The sequence below is a fragment of the Protopterus annectens genome, chromosome 6.part0 (assembly GCF_019279795.1).
Source record: "Protopterus annectens isolate FY-2018-M chromosome 6.part0, PAN1.0, whole genome shotgun sequence".
Taxonomy (NCBI): domain Eukaryota; kingdom Metazoa; phylum Chordata; order Ceratodontiformes; family Protopteridae; genus Protopterus; species Protopterus annectens.
The window spans coordinates 1,160,302,465-1,160,322,429 of record NC_056737.1 but is presented as its reverse complement, the minus strand read 5'-3'; the positions used below and the strand labels follow the sequence as shown (position 1 = coordinate 1,160,322,429).

The 19,965-nt window shown below is 40.3% G+C and overlaps 1 protein-coding gene across 1 annotated transcript in view; it reads left to right on the top strand.

Annotated features, from left to right (window-relative positions):
- SLC4A10 (solute carrier family 4 member 10) overlaps positions 1-19,965 on the top strand; it is a 3,247,445-nt gene that overhangs the window by 2,656,726 nt on the left and 570,754 nt on the right. The window contains exon 19 of the mRNA XM_044074780.1: positions 17,177-17,428. Within this exon, the coding sequence (XP_043930715.1) occupies positions 17,177-17,428 (252 nt within the window). The remainder of the gene's footprint in view (positions 1-17,176; positions 17,429-19,965) is intronic.

The window sequence follows — 19,965 nt, the reverse complement described above, 5'->3', positions numbered from 1 at the left end:
AGTAAATGTCTTCCACAATTTACAGAGGGTGATAATGTTGATAGTTTTATTCATGTTTGAAAGGGTATGTAAACAGTATAATGATGACAAAGGGTTCTGGGTACTGTTCCTGACCCCCTTAGTCCATGGTAAAGCTGTAACTGCTCTTTCTAAATTATTGTCTGATACTGATTGCTTAAATTATAATACAGTTAAAAATTCTTTATTAGAATGCTTTAAATTAACACCTGAAGCTTATAGAAAAAAAGGTTTTGTGAGCATAGACACAAGGCAGATGCAAGTGTGTGTGATTATATTGCTGAGTTAAGCACTTATTTCCATAGGTGGGTGAGTGGGTGTCAAGTCACCCCTTTTAAAGGGCTGGCAAATCTTATGGTGAGGGAACAAGTCCTTAGCACTTTACCTGAGCAGATGTGAATCTGGTTGGCAGATAGAGAATGCTACACCACAGATGAGTTGGGGAAAAAGAGAGACCTATACATAAAAAGCAGGGCATCACTGCACATGAAAGGGATACCCAGTGCTACACATGGGTATAAGGGAACCCATGGTGGTAGCCAAAACTGCCCCAACAGAGTCTGCCAGTAAAAGGGGAAGCCACTAATTCAGGTACATGGCTAGGATCAAGGGTTAAATGTTTTAAATGTAACCAGTGGGGCCATGTAGCATATAGATGTCCACAGAGACAAGGTGAGGAACAAAAGCTAGGGGAGTCAGCAAGTGGGAATGACAGAATGCCAGCAGTAACTTGCCTGGAGATAACAAGGGTACCAAACTACCACAAAAGGTTATATCCTATCTTAGTAGATGGGAATCAGGCCACTGCTAAGAGAGACACAACCTCTGACCCTAACCATTGTAAATCCTGCAATGGTTACAGAGGAGCACTACATGCTTGGCAGTCTACTCCAGTCAGAGCTTTAGGTGGGACCCCAATCCAAATACCTTTGGCCATGGCTCACCTTGACTGGGAAGGTGAAAAAGGAAGCAAGCAAGTAGGTGTATTTCAGGATATCCCTGCAGATGTCAGGGAATGATTTTGATAATGCAGTATCTTGTGTGCATCCAGTTGCATGCAGTCAGGCTTGGAAACAGGTATGTGAGTCTGGTAGCCTGGGGGAGACCCAGTCAGACCACACACTTGAAGCCAGGACTGGTGAGGTAGTTATTTCAGAGAGGGAGCTACCCTGTAGCAGTGAGACTGAAGGTGAGTCACAGCTGCTGGTGGTACTTATGTTTCCTTGCCCAAGGGCAGAGGTGAGTAGTAGTACACAGGCTGACAGTGAGCCACAGCTGTCAGGTTATACCAGAATTTCTGTGGAAGGGGAGATGGGAAGGGTTACAAAGAGAGAGTTGAGGCAGGCTCAGCTCTCAGACACTACATTACAAGGCTTGAGGGAGGTAGCTAAGGAGGCACCTGATTCTCAAGGAAAGGGGGAATCTGTATATTGGGACAAATGGATACTCTATAAAGAATGGACCCCTGAGGGAGGGCTAAAGGATGAGAGTAGCTGGTAGTTCCCAGAGCCTACTGTCTAGCACTTCTAACCATAGCCCATGATGTTCTCTTTACAGGTCATATGGGCATAACATGTACCAAGATACATATTATTGCAGAACTGTCATTGTCCTGAGATTTCCAGGGATGTAACAGGGTACTGCAGGACCTGTGAGCAGTGCCAAAAGGTAGGCAAGGTGGGAGACAAGGTCAAAGCTCCTTTGGTGCCTTTGCCTGTGATTGCAGAGCCATTTCAGAGGGTAGCTATGGATATTGTGGGGCCTCTGAGTACCCCAAGTTCCACAGGAAAGAATTATATCCTAGTGGTATTAGATTATGCTATCAAATACCCTGAGGTGGAGGACCTGTCCTCCATTGAGGCAGAAAAGGTGGCAAATGCTTTGTTAGAGATTTTCATCAGGATAGGTTTCCCAAAAGAAATACTGACAGACAGAGGTACCAATTTCATGTCAGACCTGCTGGCTTGTCTGTGGGAGCACTGCGGGGTAACCACTCCCTACCACCCACAGACTAATAGTCTGGTGGAGAGGTTAAACTCTACACTAAAGACAATGCTATGGACATTTTCAAGTCCAGTTTAAGAGGGAGTGGGACAAATATTTGCCCATCTGTTGTTTGCTTACAGAGAGGTGGCCCAGGAATCCACATGTTTTTCACCCTTTGAGTAGCTGTATGGACATAGGGTAAGGGGACCTCTAGATCTGATTCGCAATGAGTGGGAGGGTGAATGTGAATCCCACAAGGAGTCTGCTGTGACATATGTCCTAAGCCTCAGGGCAAGGCTCAGGGAACTCATGGGCTTGGCCCAGGAATACCTGGCAAAAGGCCAACAGCAGAAAAAGGTCTGGTATGACAGGAATGTTCAAGCCAAAGAGTATGATGTGGGGGTAGCAGGTTATGGTTCTCATTCCTGTCAAACACAGCAAGCTGCTGGCAGCTTGGGAGGGACCCTTCAAAGTGGTAAGGAAGATCAATGATGTTAAATACATGGTAGAACTGCTAGGCAGGAGGCAGGGGCACAGACTGTACCATGTTAACATGATGAAACCTTACCATGACAGAGAGGCTGTTGTGCTAAGCATTTGCAATAGGAGGCAGGAGGACTCAGAGGGGGGGGTCTATGGCTACAGCAAGTCAGCCAGAAAAATCCCGAGTTACTATGGTGAAGCCTAGGGTTGTAGACACATGATATGACAGTGCAGCAGTGTAATGGGGTCAGCAATGCAAAGGCAGCTGGGATCTCAAGACAGGGTATGGAGCAATGTATTCCCAGATAGGATCATCCCTCTCAAGCAACATTTCGCAAGGATCACTTGAAAAACTAGCTTGAGTCTTTGAAGGGGAGGGGTGATGAAAGAAGGTACTGCCAGCACAGCTAGCTGGAATTTTGTAAATAATTATATGTCATTTGTGAATAGCAAACTAATTTATATAAGATGCTTGTGCTATAAATGTATTAGAAGTGTATGACATGTGTATATCAAACTGCTGTGTACAGATGTTTGTGTTGAAAAGGTACTTGTAAAGTGCTTGTGCTTAAAATGTATCCATAGTGTGCCTACTGGAAGAGAACAGAAATATACATGCACTATTGTAACTGTTTAAATGTATATGTTAACAGAGGAAAACGGAGGATTAACCTCAGTCCAGCAAGCAATTTTAGAAAAATATTTGAAATTAAATCACTTTATAGGCTAGGCCATAAAGAGGCTATCTGACAGTTTTCAGGGCAGCTAGAGACACAAAGTCTGTACTAGGAAGCTTTCTGTATTGTCTTTGGGGTGAACTAATTACTACTTTGGAAGCATGAGGGAATGCAGTTGTTTTATGAATTCCAGCACCTGTCAAAGATCTGAGCAGAAGCCCTTGTCTATGTATTTTTACAGGTAGATGATAAATGCTACCAGCTGACAGCAGTGGGGGGTTGCCTGGGACCTAGAAGTCAGATGACCAGAAATGATGTCATTCTGCAAGCTATCCCAGCAGTAATATTTTAGATATTATTTTGAGAAGTCTCTGACTGAGACAGAGCATTCTACATTCTGCCTTGTACCTGACAACAACAAGAAGCACCATTCACCACATCTGCCTTACTCTATTAGTAAGTTTTTTAGGATTTAATAATTCTCTCAGATACAGTCAGGAATATAGGTAAAGCTTATTTTGGATAGTATTTTTTATTTATTTATTTGAGACTGTTCTTCAATGTTGTTTTAAATATTTCCCGTGATTTCGAACTCTGATGTCACTGTGAATATATATATATATATATATATATATATATATATATATATATATATATATATATATATATATATTTAGTATTATCTTGTTCTTTTATTATTTATTATTAAATATATTTAAACCTTTTATTGTGGCCAATCTGTGTAGAGATATTTAAGTTTTGAGAGTACTTGCATATTTATTTGGTGACACTGTGTGCGCCACTCCTAATAGCCTTGCTCTTGGTCAAACTACCATTTGTATTAATGTTAATATTACACAGTAAAATTAGATACCTTTTGTTAAGGGTTATAAAGTAGCTGACAAGGAGTGACTGGTGGCAGTGATAACTACCTTATAATCTGGGCAGAAGGGGGCACAGCTAGTAAACCTGTGCCATCCTTTCCCAGGTTTGTGTGTATAAATCAAACCTCAAAGAGTGTGTGTGTGTCAGCTACTTGGGCAGGGACACAAAACACTGGTTAGACAGAGAGGGTGCTGGAGGTCTTGGCTTGGTCATTCAGCTGAGATCTCAACTCTATAGCTGTGCCAGTGGGGAGTCTTACTGGGGATCTGGAGAAAATGAGAGAAAGCAGCCCCAGACTGATTGTGGTCTCTGTGTGCTCTTAAGGGAAATTGCACTTGATGCCGAGAGCTGCATCTGGAAATACTGTGTGTGTGTACCTGTTATCCTATCAGTGAATGTCCCCCCACAAGTGCCAGTGATGAGGACTGAAGCTCCTTGATTACTGATCCAGTGGTGGGTCATCACACAAGTGTTAGAATTAGTTCTTTCAACTTTGTATGAGTGACCACCCTCGATGGTCACATTCAACACTGGAGGTTCCAGACTGAGTTCCTAAGCAGTTATTACGCATGCAGTCTAGGAGTCCACGAATATCCCATCCCATATTCCAAAGCACTGTCTGCTTAAGTGAATTGCTCAAGGCCCCACAGTGGGCAGATGAAGGTAGAAAGTTTCAAACTCTGTAACTTTGGCACATGAAGTAGCTCATTAACAAGTTAGAGCTTTAGTTCTCAGTGCTACCTGCTTAAAGACCCGGATGTTATGTGAAAAATATTTTTTTACAATGTTATTGATATAGCTGTGCAAATGCAGGTGAATGTATCTTGCAACTAGCAAAAACTATTTCAGACCAAACAGAACAATAGCTAGGTAACCTCACTCCCTTTGCTGTCACTCAGTCTGTTGGTCCTCTCAATTCAAAGTTGAAGGGGGAAAAAAAAAACAAAAACAAGTTATTCTTGAAAAAGAAGATCTCTTCACTCTGTAACTGTTGTAACCACTTACTACATATATAACAGCAGGTTGCTACTATTAAATTACAAACGCGGTAGCAGCATTCATTTCTAAATGGCGTTAATGTACTCCTGCACCATACCTGCTGTCATACCTCCTAACATTTTGTGCCCAAGGCAGATAATCCCCCCCCCATCCTCCTTAATTTTACTTCTGAGTCCAAAGTAAAATTCATATAAAGGAACTACTCAAAGCCATGCAGAAAGCAAGCAATGAAAAGTAGTCTCCGGTACAGTCCAGATTAATATCACTCCATTGACTGTTGAAATTCTGAACTGTAACTTCATTCCTTTTAATTAGCTGCTAAGATAGGGAAATGTACACTGTGTCTGAAATAAGGTATCTTGGAGTACTGCCCTCTCCCAAGGCAGAATGATCTTAGAGTATAACAAAGCAACAGGAGAGTGGAGGTAGAGCTGCAAGAGGTCCATGCCAAAAGGTTGAATGGACAGATCGTCAAAACCCATATGGTTTAGACCATATGTTTGACAATTCAGTCCATCTAAAACAAAATGCAAACCTAAACAACACTTGCATACAACAGAAACAATGCTTTTGCAGTGGGGAAGTCACCCTGAACCCCCCACTCCCTACTAATTATATATACCAACTCCAAGATCACACTACAGTGGGGAAAAGGGCAAATTTCCTGATCCCTATTGTAATGCGATCAAAGCCAAAACGGTTTGAAGGACTGAATTGTTGATCATATGGTCTCGACCATATCGGTTTTGATGGTCTGTTCATTCAATCTTATGAAATAGATCCACTGCAACTTGTGGAGGTATCATACGTGTAAGGCTCTTTTGCTAAAGCATTTTTATATTTATTTTTATTTATTTTATTTATATTGCTTTTCTTTACCTGGTTTGTCCAACTGAGTTTAGTTAGAGTCCTGTTCAGTAGAGGCCCAGGTAGGAAAGCTCCGAAATGTTACAAACATTTTAAAAAGACATTCAGTAATTTCCATGAACATACACGAAGAAATATACATTAAAATTACACACATATTTGTTAATTAGTTTACAATCATATGAAATAAATTACACTATTACAGTATAAAAGGCACTTGTGTATTTAGTAGCTGTTGAACAGAGAGCATTTGAAGAGATGCATTAATAGGTTTGTCAAATAGATAATAGATCCTGTAATTAGTGAGTAGAAATTCAAATAAATGGTAGCAATGGAAGGATCTGGATAGGGCAGAAAATGTTAATATAGTCAAGAGGTGGGATATTAAGTACATTCAGAGACAATTGTATATGGTTATCATACGGTTTACATTAGAAGTACAGAGGTGGGGTGGCAGGCAATGTCACATGGCTGGGAGATACTAGTAATCTACTTAGGTTTTGGTGGAACTGGTTCTGGGGCACATGATTCTGAGTGAAGCCAAATGATTTGATGATATGGCAAGCTGAAGATTACAGTGCCATTTACCCTGGAGTTGTACAGGAGCATAAGTACCGGAAGCTGTTAAAGACTGTGGGGGCAGAGGGTGACAGGGGCACTTAGTGAACTAAAAAGTGTAATTTTTTTATAACTATTTGCTATCCCAACATAGGTTCACTTGGAAGACATTTTAAGCTTAGCCAATTCCCTTTTGGTGCTTGAATTAACATTTTCTGATTGGTCTTAGCTATCCCCATGGCTGATAATTGTATATTAGCCCTAGTGAGAAGAACTGTGATCATACCATAGATAATTTGAGAGGGCCATGTAAGGGATGCAGCATTTAGGAACAGCGTCTATCCATTAGTGACATGAGGGGAAATCCTGGAGTACATTTTCTATTACCCATCCTTTGATCCAAGTTGCATTTGAATATGGATGGATGAGCTTTGCTTTATTTTTATGGATAGTCTGTTCCGGAACAGGGGTAGCCTCTGTGATATATATATCCATCTCTCCACAACATTCAGTTTAGATACCTGGACTGAGTATTTCTGATGCCATTTGACTTGTTGATGTTCAGTAGGTCCATCTGTATTATGTCAGAGGAGGCTTTGTATGCCAGACATGTTACCTCTAAGCACTCTGTAGGATACTGAGTATAGTAATAAATCTTTGAGGTGGTCCATGCAAGACCTATTGTTTAGGACTTGTATCCTTTTAGTAAGGTATCTCTGAAGATATTCCAATTGTTGCATGGGGCTGAACAGATACATGCCAAAGCGGGCATTATACAAAATGATTGACATAATGAGAGCTTTGTAAAGGGGACAACAACATCCCTAGAGCTAGTCGCAATCAATTTGTTTATAAGCTGTGCAATACAGAAAGGCTTTCTTATGACTCTAGGCACATGTTGGTCAAAAGTTAGGTCACTGTACACACAAGTTCCCAAATGCCAAACAATTATCAGTTCTCAGAGGGCATTGTCATGATTTTGACACCAGTTATTATTTGGGACAAATCTTCCTGCATGATGGTTAAGTCATTTGGGGATTCAATAACTTCTCTTAGCTTGCAGTCATCTCAGACTTAGCTGGCCAAAGCTCTTTGGTATTTCCTTTTACTTTTGAGATGTATATGCCAAACAGAAAAAGTCTCAGCACTGAACCCTGGGACACTCCATTTGTGACTGGTCTCTTCCCCTGTTTTGATCTTCTGCATCCTGTGAGCCAAGTTGGCAATGCAGCTGGTGATGGAAGTGTTTGCTCCTACATTATTCATATTTTGTACTACACCTGAGTAGGGGATTGTATCAAAAGGCTTGGGCAGGTCAAGGTAATGTGGTGTGAACTGTTTTACCTTCATCCATTGCTTTGGTAACAAGAGTAAAGCTTAAAATTTGCCCATGATTTTGAACTTTTCACACTTTCCTCTGGGATGTTTTCAAACACATTTTTAGGGCCATGCATACATGTATGCATTCCTTGATTCACCTTCCTGATTGTATTAAATTATATTCCTTGTATAATACAACAGACTTGTTAGACTTAAGTTAGAGCGCATTTTAAATGTATTGTTTAAACATTTTTCCAGTAGGCAATGAAACAAAAATGCATTAACCAATAATGACAAAACTGTCCTATTCAGAACATTTCCATCATAAAGGTCTACTTCCACATCCAACTGCATTTTAAATTTATTGTTTGAACATTTTTCCAGTAGGCAATGAAGCAAAATGCATGCACCAATAATGACAAAATTGTCCTATTCAGAACATTTGCATAACAGTCTACTTCCACACACAATTGCATTTTAAATTTATTGCTTGAACATTTTTCCAGTAGGCAATGAAGCAAAATGCATGCACCAATAATGACAAAACTGCCCTATTCAGAACATTTCCATGATAACAGTCTACTTCTACACACAATATATAAATACAGAATCACAGTAGTGCAAGCCATAGGCATGTTGCACAGCTTCTTGAAATTATTTTCAATTGGGGGGGGGGGCAAAAGGCCAAAAAACAGAGACTCATTTTAAACATTGCGTGTATAATTTTGGAAAGTTGCTTGCATAAAATGTTGTGTTACCACCATGCATTTCACTGCCAAGTATTGAACCCAGAGCACTACAGTCAGAGCAACATACTACTAAGCTAAACCAGCAGTTTCTTGAAAGACAGGAAGACAAACTTAAATGGCTATCATATCATTTAGTGAATTCAGTTCTCACTTCTCACCATAGCTCTCAACCTCTTAGCACAAAAATCCCGAACAAAGCCAATAATGGGGGAATACAGCCCCAAAATAGGGGCACATTTCAAATACTGATTTTATAACCTTAGAAAATAGCTAGAATAAAAGGTTTTGTTTTACCAAACCAGAAGAGGAACAGAACAAAAATGTGAGGTATAAATTCACAAGTGATGGTGGCTAGGGACTTTAGGCTCTTTTTTTCCTGTACCCAAGGAACAGGGTTTGAGTCTGAGTACCTCTAGCCACCAGATTTATCCTGTTGGGGGCATTCACACACACACACCTACACACACTCACTCTGATCTGGCAGGCAGTATTCAGCTTCTGAAAGTAAATCCTTCCCACTCCACTCTGCAATTACAGGCACAGCTCCACTCTGAGTACTCCAATTATAGACAACAGATGCAGCTCCACTTACACTTACTCACTCTGATCCGGCAGGCAGTATTCAGCTTCTGAAAGTAAATTTTTCCTGCTCCACTCTGCAACTACAGATGCAGCTCGACTCTGAATACTCCAATTACAGTCAACAGATGCAGCTCCACTCTGAATGCTCCTGCTCGCAAACACCAGCCAGACATACGTACTGACAGCTTCTGAATAATCCTTGCTTTTTCTGTTTGCAAACAGCTTCTGAATAATCCGTTCCCGCTCGCAAACCAGACATACGCACTGACGTCATCGCCGCAGCTTCTGAATAATCCTTTCTGCTTGCAAACCGATGTCATTGTGGCAGTTGGGAGACATGGAAAACAAAACTAATTGGGACAGAGTCTGCAAACAAGTGGGGGGGGGTGCCCATGTAAGGGAGTAGATCTTTTTTGTTTGTTTTTTTTTTTTGACTGGTGAAGATTTAGTTGTCTTTTAAATAAGTTTCAATTTGTAATGGATTTCAGTGGTAGTGGGATGTGGTTCCATAGTTTAGTTACACTATTTGATTATAGAGTCACCTGCACCATTATATGATACGGTTATACTGATTTTTCTCTAGAGAGTAAAATTATGCTCAAGGAGTAATGTTTTATTAAATTGTTAAAGGATGGACAGTTTTCTGGCTTATAGAGAAGCCTGCATATTGCAGTTTTAGAGAAAGAGCTAGGTCATGTGGTAGTTCTAACCAGTTTAATTCTCTAAGTGTTATGCATTGGTGTGTTCTATTGCTTTAGTTTATAGCGAATTTGGCTATTTTATAACGTTGCTTAAGTTTGGATAGTTGTGAGATATAAAGGTTAGTGAAAATTGGGGCACCATAGAGAAGAAATGGCAGTAAGAAAGTAGATGTTTTCAGGCCATGTCAGTGAGGAAGGGTTTTGCTCTATACCTAGTTTTTAATGAGATTGTTAACCATGTGTGATGGATGGTGGTCAAATTTCAACTGGTCATCTGTGATGGCTGCCAGTTCTTTATTGTGGTTTACATCTTCTATCATGGTGTTTTGGCACAGGTGATAGTGAATAGTGAATAGTGCTGTTCTGGAAGAATTGTGTTTTCGAAAAAAGAACAGAAATTTAGTTTTTTTAGAGTTTAGAATGAGTTGTGAATCATTTAGTCATGTTTCAGGATTGTTGTGCAAGGTCTTGAAGTTTAGAGAGAGAGTTTTGGCTGGGCAGATTAGGGTCAAGTCATCCGCATATTGAACTAGGCTAGCAGGTAGGATGGACTTAATACTCTAACTGCAAGTTTCTGAATTGGCAGTGTGTTTTTTTAAAGTACTGAGAACTGCAGTATAGGGTCTTGCACTTTTGACAGGGATCTCAGTTGCTGACACATTGAATACTTTCAGGAATATGCATATATGCCAAAATCTGGTTCTGTTTTTCTACAAAAGTTGTAATGCAAAGTACTGCTGTCAGTTGGCCATCTCTAAGGACATGTACTGATTTATTTTTCACATTGTTCTTTCTTAAAAACACCTGTTTGCCACAGTTTGTGCAGTCTAAAGTGCAGTAAATTTAAGAGCATGTTTTATCTTATTTCATACATATCTGCATAGCAGGAATTCCGAAGAGCTTGCACTTTGTATGCTTTCATCAAATTATTATCATTTTGAAGTTCACTGATTTCCCATAACATGATGGAAAATGTACAAAAGGGCTTATTTCCAAATGCATTTCCAAAAACCTTCATCCCATTAAGGTAGTTTTAAATCACTGCGTTCCTCTGTAAACTTTACTATCAAGTGCATGGTGTTTTGTATAGTCCACTTGCTTAGTAGGCCTTCTGTATACAGTTGAAAAATGAATACCTTTCTTTATGGCCAAATACAAGGTCTAGGGGCCTGAATTTTGTCTGTGAGTTAAACAGAACATGCTAGAGAGACACATACAAAACATGCTGGAGAGACGAGTGTCCCAGAGACTGCTACTCCTATGGAACAGGCTTCCCATCCATGTGAAACTGAGTTTGTCTGTTACCCAGTTTAAGCGCAATCTAGACCAATGGATGGGGAATAAGAAAATTACACCTGGGTAAGCGCCCATGTCCCTTATTTACAGAGGTAGCTTATAAATACCTGGCCTTCAAAGTCTTTTTGGATACAGGACATCATTATTCTTTCAGAAAAACTTGGCTAGGCTTCGACAGGCCCCCTGGGTCATTAGCCTTATAACAATCTATGAACCTATGAAAGTGACTCAAGCCACTCTGGCTTTTCAGTGCATATATCTACATGTTCATGCATTTTATGACTGATTGTTCCCCTTCACTTGGGTATATAACTTTGAAAACAACTTAAAACAACTTCATGAGGTTATCATGAAATGCAAGCTCATTTAGACAAAAGTCATCGTCCATAGCGGTGGCCTTTCAGCCGTTGCTGCTTATAAAGGATTTTACTGTATCATCTAAGAATTTGAATCTTGTTGTTGTGGCTAACCTGCTCAGCAGCTAAAGCTTAAGTTAAGTTTAGCATGAAGCTATGACCTTACTTTCTCAAAGAAGGCATTATTATTCACTCTGGTCAGTAGCTGCAATGATCTTTTTCCATGACTTACGTTATGAGTTTGGCTTATACATGTTCATGTTGGACTATACAGTGATATGTCTTGCATTCCTAAGGTCATAAGCCATCATTAAATTGACAAATTCAGTATATTTTTTGTTTGACTTCCCCAAAAGGCCTTGCAAACATACCTCTCAACCTTTTATAGTAAGAACAAAGCTTAAAATAGTGGGGGATAAAGGCCCAAAAATCCTCCTATAAACTTAGAAAGTTGAAAACTTAACAGATTTTGCATTAGCAAGCATTTTTTGAAGGATAGGGAGTCTGAACCCCAAATGTCTGTTATTGTTTAGTAGCTTCAATCCTCAATGAATTGCCAGACAATCACAAATTTCATGAGGAATAGAGCACAAATATGAGGTAAAATCTTGTACAGCAGTCATACCCTTCACTAAGTTATCATCAAGCATATCTTCCAAAACAATCAACAATTATTTTAACTTCTCAAATGAATAAGAAGTACGCGAGGAAGGTCGCCTATATCACTTTTGTTGAATTACAACTCCAGCATGTACCCCAAACCCTGGTTTCTTTTCTTTATCTGTTATAATTATTACAAGAAATGATTGAAGAAGGGAATATTTGGTGTTAGTGTAATATAAGGAAGATGATAGTATGCCCGCTGGGTAACGGGGCTTGCATTACCGTCACACATTTTGACTAGAACTATACAGTGTGGCAGTACTTTTTGTTGTGATGTCTTAATCAGTCATGCTGTTAAAATTTTCATTGCTCAAATTTTGTGCTCCCTTTACTATAATTAACATTCAAAGACATTCACTTTGGTGGGTTACTAGTTTGGTATTAACATAATAGCTGCTGTATAAATGTTTGGATAAAAAATCACAAAACTTGAAACTGAAAGCTAATGCAGCAGGCCATATCGCATTCACACAGGTTTTGTATTGACATGCATGACTCGTTTTTGTTTAGTGCTTTGTAGGCTTTGAATATAATTCTTTTTATTTCATATATACAGTCAGATCACCACCCATGATTATAGAATAAATAACTTCTAAAACCTGAAACTTGAATTGAAGAGTGACACCAAAACAGGCTTATATAGTTCATTTGTGCAGTTTTCCATCTAATTTCTGATAAATGTTTCAAAGATGTGCTCCTAAACAATCTTGTTGCATTTTCATTGTTATGTGCTGTGCAAAGTATCTACTAAGCATCATAAAACTACAGTGGTAGTGCTACAGTCAGTATCATTCACTGTAACACAGACATTTGTTTAAACTATTTGATCTCTTAAAATGCTACTGTCATCTATCTTCTTCTTCTTCTTCTTCTTTCGGCTTTTCCCGGTTAGGGGTCGCCACAGCGGATCACCTGTCCGCACATTGAATGGCAGTGGAGTTTTACGGTGTCGAGTTGCCAGCCTGGCGCCCAACCTTCCACAGAAGGCACACTCACACGCACACCTAGGGCCAATTTAGAGTGTCCAATCCACCTGCAGCATGCCTTTGGGATGTGGGAGGAAACCGGAGCACCCGGAGGAAACCCACGCGACCACAGGGAGGACATGCAGACTCCGCACAGAAGGCACCCCAGCCGAGGATCGAACCGGAGAACCTCTTGCTGTGAGGCGGCAATGCTAACCACTGCACCACCGTGGCCGCCCATGCTACTGTCATCTATAACATTCTTTAAATCAGTTTATCCCAACTTCCTGCCAACCTTCAGCCATCCCATTATCTCATAATTAATTTTTGAGACGGTCTGCGTAGGGCATCTGTTTGAGGCTGGTAATCCTCTTTGTGAGGTATTTCTGTGGCCTTTCCAGTTGTTGTAGATGTTTTGTGAGGTACATACCAAAAGGGGCGTTGTACTCTATAATGGGTCTAATGAGTGATGAGTAGAGGGGAACAATGACCACTTTTTTTCTGGATGAGAAACCTGTTGTGATGAGGAGTGCCACGTAGAAGGATTTCCTGACCACTGTGGCAATGTGATTATCAAAGGAGAGACTACTCTCCACCTGTGTCCCAAGGTCTCTTATCACACTTTCGGTGTTAAGTAGACTACTACCTATGTGGTAGCTCATGGGTACAGAGTTTTTACCAAAGGGGATGACAGTGCACTTTTTGACATTAAGCTTGAGGCCATGGCTTTGAAACCAGGCATCTGTCTCAGTGAGGCCCTTTTGTAGGATGCCCACATAATTAGGAGTTTTGTTTATGGCTCCTAGTTTGCAGTCATCTGTGAACTTCATTAGCCAAAGACCTTCTGTGTTAGCCTGCATACTTCAGAAAAGTAGATACCAAACAGGAGAGGACCCAGGACTGAACCCTGTGGTACACCACTTGTCAATGGTCTGAAATCGGATTTGGAGTCTGCTACTTTCACAGTGTGGGTTGTCAGTGAGCCAGTTGGCAACCCATCTTGTAACATAGGGATTTATACCTAGTTTAGTGAGTTTATCTATAATTCCAGAGTGGGGGATGGTGTCAAAACCCTTGGCGAGATCTAGATAGGCTGTGTGAACCACCTTACCCTTGTCTACGGCTTTGGTGACTGCTTCAAAGAAGTATATCAGGTTTACGAGACATGATCTGCCTTTTACAGACCCAAACTGGGTGGGGTCCAGAGTTTGGGGATTACCAATGTCTTTATAAGTTCCACGATGATATGTTTCATGGCCTTACAGACCAGGCTCATTAGGCTAATGGGGTGGTAGTTCCCAGGGTCCGTGGTGGCTCCCCCTTTGTGGAGTGTGATAACTGTCGATGTGCGCCATTCAGTGGGCACAAAGCCTAAGGTGAGACTATGATTGAACATGATGCTTAGGTGTGGTGCAAGTTCATTCCGCAGTTCATGTAGAACACAGCCTGGGATGTTGTCAGGTCCCATGGATGCTGTGTCCTTGGCTTTGGAGAGTGTGGCTTTTACCTATGCAGCTGTGATTACAGGAACTTTGCATTCTTCTGGTATAGAGATGGGCCCTTTAGGGGGTGAGGAGGGGTAAAGTTAGCACTGAACCTATCTGCCAGGATGTTGGCAATATCAGTTGGTTCTGTATATTTAGTACCATTGTGCTGTAACTCAGAGCAGATCTGAGTGTTGCCATTGAGATTCTTGACATAGCTATAGAATGCTTTGTGGTTGTCTTTAGAATCAGTGGCGATTTTGTTTTCGTAACTAGCTTTGGAGGATTTTGTGAGGGATCTTAGCTTCTTGCTGAGGCTGACCAGGGAGTTCCTCCAATCATGGGATTTTACTCTTGTTTGCAACAGTTTCTTTCTTTTGTTGTAGAGTTTGTTTATGGCAGGGGACCACCAGATTAGCTTCCTTTTTTGGGGGGATAGCATCTTGTTTCTGTTAGGGATAGCATGATCCATGCACTCGTGTAAGTGCTTATAAAGTGCACTTGTGTAGGATTCAGCAGTCTTAGCTCTATTGTCCATCTGCATGGGTATCATGACGTTTGCCACTTCTGTCTTAAGAAGCATGAAGTTGGCTTTGGAGAATTTTTTACGGTGGTTTCCCTAATGGGGGGTGAGGGCAGGATGTGGATGTTTAGGGTGATTAGCTTGTGGTCGGATCAGCCCAATGAGGAATTGACCTCTGGTGTGGAACACCAGTCACCCATGTTGGTAATGACCAGGTCTAGGATATTGCTGCCCCTGGTGGGGGTGTGGATAAGTTGATCCAAGGCATTGGAATTTATGAATTCCAGAAAATGTTGAGCAAAAGAGTTGGTACATGAGTAGTTTTCCCAGTTAATGGTGGGGTAGTTGAAATCACCCATTATTAGGGTGTTGGGTTGTACCCTAATATTTTCCAGTGTATCAAGAAATGAGGAGTGGGAATCCTGGGGCATGGTGGGGGATCTGTAGCAAGTTACAATTTGGATTGCAGTCTTGCCCAAAGTTAGTTGCACTTGGATAATCTCAGATGCATTATGCTGAGCAATTAGCCTGGAGGTGTGGATATCCTTAATGAATATGGACACGCCTCCGCCTTTAGTGTTTTGGTCCAGGTTAGGTGGCCAAAAGGTATGGTATGAATTATAGCCTGGTAATGCAAGTGTACACTCTGGAGCCTTGAACCAGGTGTCTGTCACTGCATAGAAGTCAATGTTCTCCATTATAAGGAGTGCCTCGTGTGAATGCATGTTGAGGTTTAGACTTCTAGCATTGAGTAGCATTACCCCAGATTTTGCTTGCTTGTACCTCACATACTCAGCGGCTGTCTATCCACAGTATCTGCTGGATCACCTACCTCAACATCAGTTACTTGGTCCTACCGCCCCTTGTTAGCTTGTTCATCTCCTTGGCCACTAGTTGATCCTGGGGCCGCTAGGTCACAGTCAGGGTTTAATCCCTCGGCTCCATGGAAACGTTCCACCAGCAATATCTTTAACATCACTAGACACCAAAAATGCATTCCCATTCTCACTAATAATGCTTCAGTTGCCATTAAAATTCATGCAACATGTAAATGAGAAGTTAAATTCCCAGGGGATGCTCTTATATTATGAAAAGTATTTGGAAGTACCTTGCAAGAAGGGCTTTGCACAATCCTGTTTACTACAATTTTCTTCTTCCATGGCTATATCATTCGCTTGTGTTCTGTCACCTTGTTTGCAAAATTCTACGCAAGACATTGTATCTCTTCAGCAAACGTTTCATTTGTCGTTAGATGTGATGACGCTTTCCTCTTTAGTTACATTACTGTAAACACGCTTCAGTTGCATGCTGCTGTGATAACAAATAATTGTTTTTCTTAACATTTTTCAAGTAAATATAAATTTCTAAAGCTATTTAATCAGAATTATCTAAAATAAAAATGAATGCTGTGCAGTTTAAAAGTAAAATACCTCACAATTTATGGTATTCCGACAGCACAATGTTTGCATACATTATTGCTATTTTAGAACCAATAGCAAACTCAAGCCACTCTGGACATATGTTGTCACAGAACAAAAAGGTATTATTTTGTGAAACCAGTGCAATTAGCATGCATAGAGTATTCACAAACCCTTAGTGCTTATGTGAAATGTGAATTACCACAAGCTGGTCATTCTTCATCTATACCTTCTTTCACAGAATATGGCTAAATGGCTAGAGCTTTATCTCAGTTTTTTTTTTTTTTTTTTTTTTTGTGATTTTTGTCCAAAACCATGTATTTCAGATTAAAATGTAGTCATATTCTTTGACAAGAGGTAAAAAAAATAAAAGAAAAAAACAGCTTGTGGTAGGTTTTCATATTAGCATTAAGCATGTGCAAAAATGGAAAAAGAGGTTGTGGATGGATGGATATTATACATACCTTCCTGCAATGTATTTATAAACCTACTATTGTGGCTACTATTTTATATAGAATGCTATCTACAGCTTTTATACCAATATAATGGGAAAATCAATCAGTCTTTGTCAAGTGTAACAAATTTAGACATGAAACGAAGCTGGATTTATTCATTAGTTAACAGTGTGTTTTCTTTCATTTCACAGAAAGGATGTGGATACCATTTAGACTTGTTAATGGTCGGCATCATGCTTGGCGTGTGCTCAGTTATGGGACTCCCCTGGTTTGTAGCTGCCACCGTTCTATCGATCACTCATGTAAACAGCTTAAAACTAGAATCAGAATGTTCAGCTCCTGGAGAGCAGCCAAAATTCCTTGGAATTCGGGAGCAAAGAGTGACTGGACTTATGATTTTTGTTCTCATGGGCTGTTCCGTATTCATGACCACCGTTTTGCAGGTAACACATTAAAATATGTATTTATAGTTTGGTTGATTAGCAGAAGAAATTATGAATTTCTTTTAAACTGAATTGGATCAAAATTAGTTAATATCTGTCATCAGAGAGAGTTATTTATGTTTTTTGTTACTGGTTGAATAATTATTTGTAAATCTATCAATTTGTCTAGGTATTTTTGAGATGGGTAGGTGAAATGGGGCAAAGAAGACACAATTCTATCAATTAAAACAGTCAGGTGACAATGAAAATACATCTAGAAATACCCAATGTGCAAAGAACTCAAAGGATTGTACACAGCTAATCGAGAGCCATTTCACAAGTTGTTGTATAACAGTGTGGATGGTCTAGACAGAAAACTACAATGAAATAGGCTTTACGATTTTTTTCTTCTCCACAACTGGCTTACCATCAGCTGCCCCTAGAGAGACACTCTTTGTCTGTTAGGTCTACCAAACCTCCATATGCGTCTGGACTTTCTATAACTCGTGTTTGGGGCCAGTAAGGTGATCAACACACTCACTGGCAGCGAGTGTTTTTGCTAAATTACCCATCACTTGCTCATGTCAGTGACAGCCTGTGATAAGACATGCAGTGGGTGTTAGTGCTACCTGGCCCCCTCATATCTGCAAAGGGCGTGATGTCAGCAGGATGCTCCATGAGCGCAAAGGGCGTGATGTCAGTAAGATGCTGTGTGAACTACCAGGCAGCAATGTTGTCTTCCCAGTATCTACAGAGAGTGAACACACTAGCTTACCCAATAAGTACTCCTTCTGCCTATCTCGGGCAATGCCAGCTACCCTATCTGCACAAACCACTGAACCTCTTATTATGAGGAACCTCTTATTATGAGGAACTCCTTTTACCCATCCCATTGCTCCTGGTCTCCCAATAGTAAATTTTATCAGTATAAAATTCCAGACAAGGCGAGCCACAACAAGGGAAATAAGGCCCAAAATCAAGGACAGATTTTAAATATTGCTCTTCAAATTTAAAAAGTTGCTAGAAAAACAAGTTTTCCATTGTGCGTTTTCTGAAGGATATGAAGTCTAAAACTCAAACATATTTCGGTATTTAGCAACTTGAATCCTCACTAATTTGCAAGAAAAACTCACATTTTATGTGGAACAGAGCAAAAACATGAGATAAAATCTGGGCATTCTGTGAAATTCTGGACAGTTGAGCAGTAGGACTGCATTGTAAAAACACGAGCCAAGAATAAAACTTAGATCACCTAGGCCATTGTGAGGGCTTTATCATTCTACACCATGGGCACAGAAAAGGATGGCTTTTGCCATTTACACTTGTAGGAAATGGCCTCGTGTGTTGTTACACAAATGCATCACTCTTGCAGGATATCTCCTGCTTTTGTATTATCATTCTGAATAGATCACAGCCTCTTGTATCACAGTCCATGTAGTTAGATCCCTGTTGTGCACACAGAAAAACTGACATGCACATGTAAACACACACACACACACACACACAGATATGCTGGAGCAACATGTGGAAAGCAAGGTTTTATCAGACTTCTGTAAAGCTAGCAAATGCTGATAAATGTTGCAGCTGTGAGAAAGAGAATAGCACCTTATACGCAGGCAATAAACATCAAAATCCAAACAATAATACCCTTAAACAGTTACATTCTGACATCATATATGTACTCAGGGTGATTTGTAAAGCAGATCTTCCAATCATTTCCCAATAAGAATTGACACCAGACAATTGGAGGTTCACAGCATGGCAACCCTGAGGCTCACAGTTTTCTGTTCAGAGTTATTATAGTAAGAACAGGGGAGGTGGCCCGAAGGAAGACTGATGTTTAATTACTACCCCCTCTCTTATCCCAGGCATTAATTGGTTTCAATTGGTCCTCTACAATACTATTTTACAATGTCTATGGCCACATTATAGCCCAGAAAGTGATTTATTTCAAAAAAAGCTGCTCCAGATGAATGTCTGCTCATCTTATTTGAACAGCTGATAATCATAGTCTCAGAGGGGGAGGCTTACCATGCATTGACCTAACATTAGCAATCTCGAGTGGAGCAGCTTGAAGTCAAACTGGTAAAATTAATAATAAATGTTAAAACAATAGCAAGCTGCCAACTGCACATCTGTAAGTGTAGTGAAGTTAATTGAGCATATACTGGTCTTTATACTGATAAACTTTACTATCGGGAGAACAGGAGCAATGGGATAGGTAAAAGGAGTTCCTCATAATGTGGCCGATGCAGACTATGCACCTGCTGAGAACAGTAATTCAACTACTGGATTTTTTAAATCCTGCAATGGAAAGGACCCCTCAGAATGGACAAGAACGACAGGGGAAAAGTAGTCCCAAGCATGTGCTTATTGTTTTTCAACTATTCAGAATGAGGGACTTGCTGATACAACACAGCCACAAGAGTAGAGGCATTCAGAGATTTTTCTTAGCAGCTTTGCTGCTTATAGCAAAGTATGGTGTCTTTTAAAAATGAGTCATGCTGCCATGGTTGTAGGACATCTCTGTTCTATCCTAAGCTCTTATTATTTGAAAA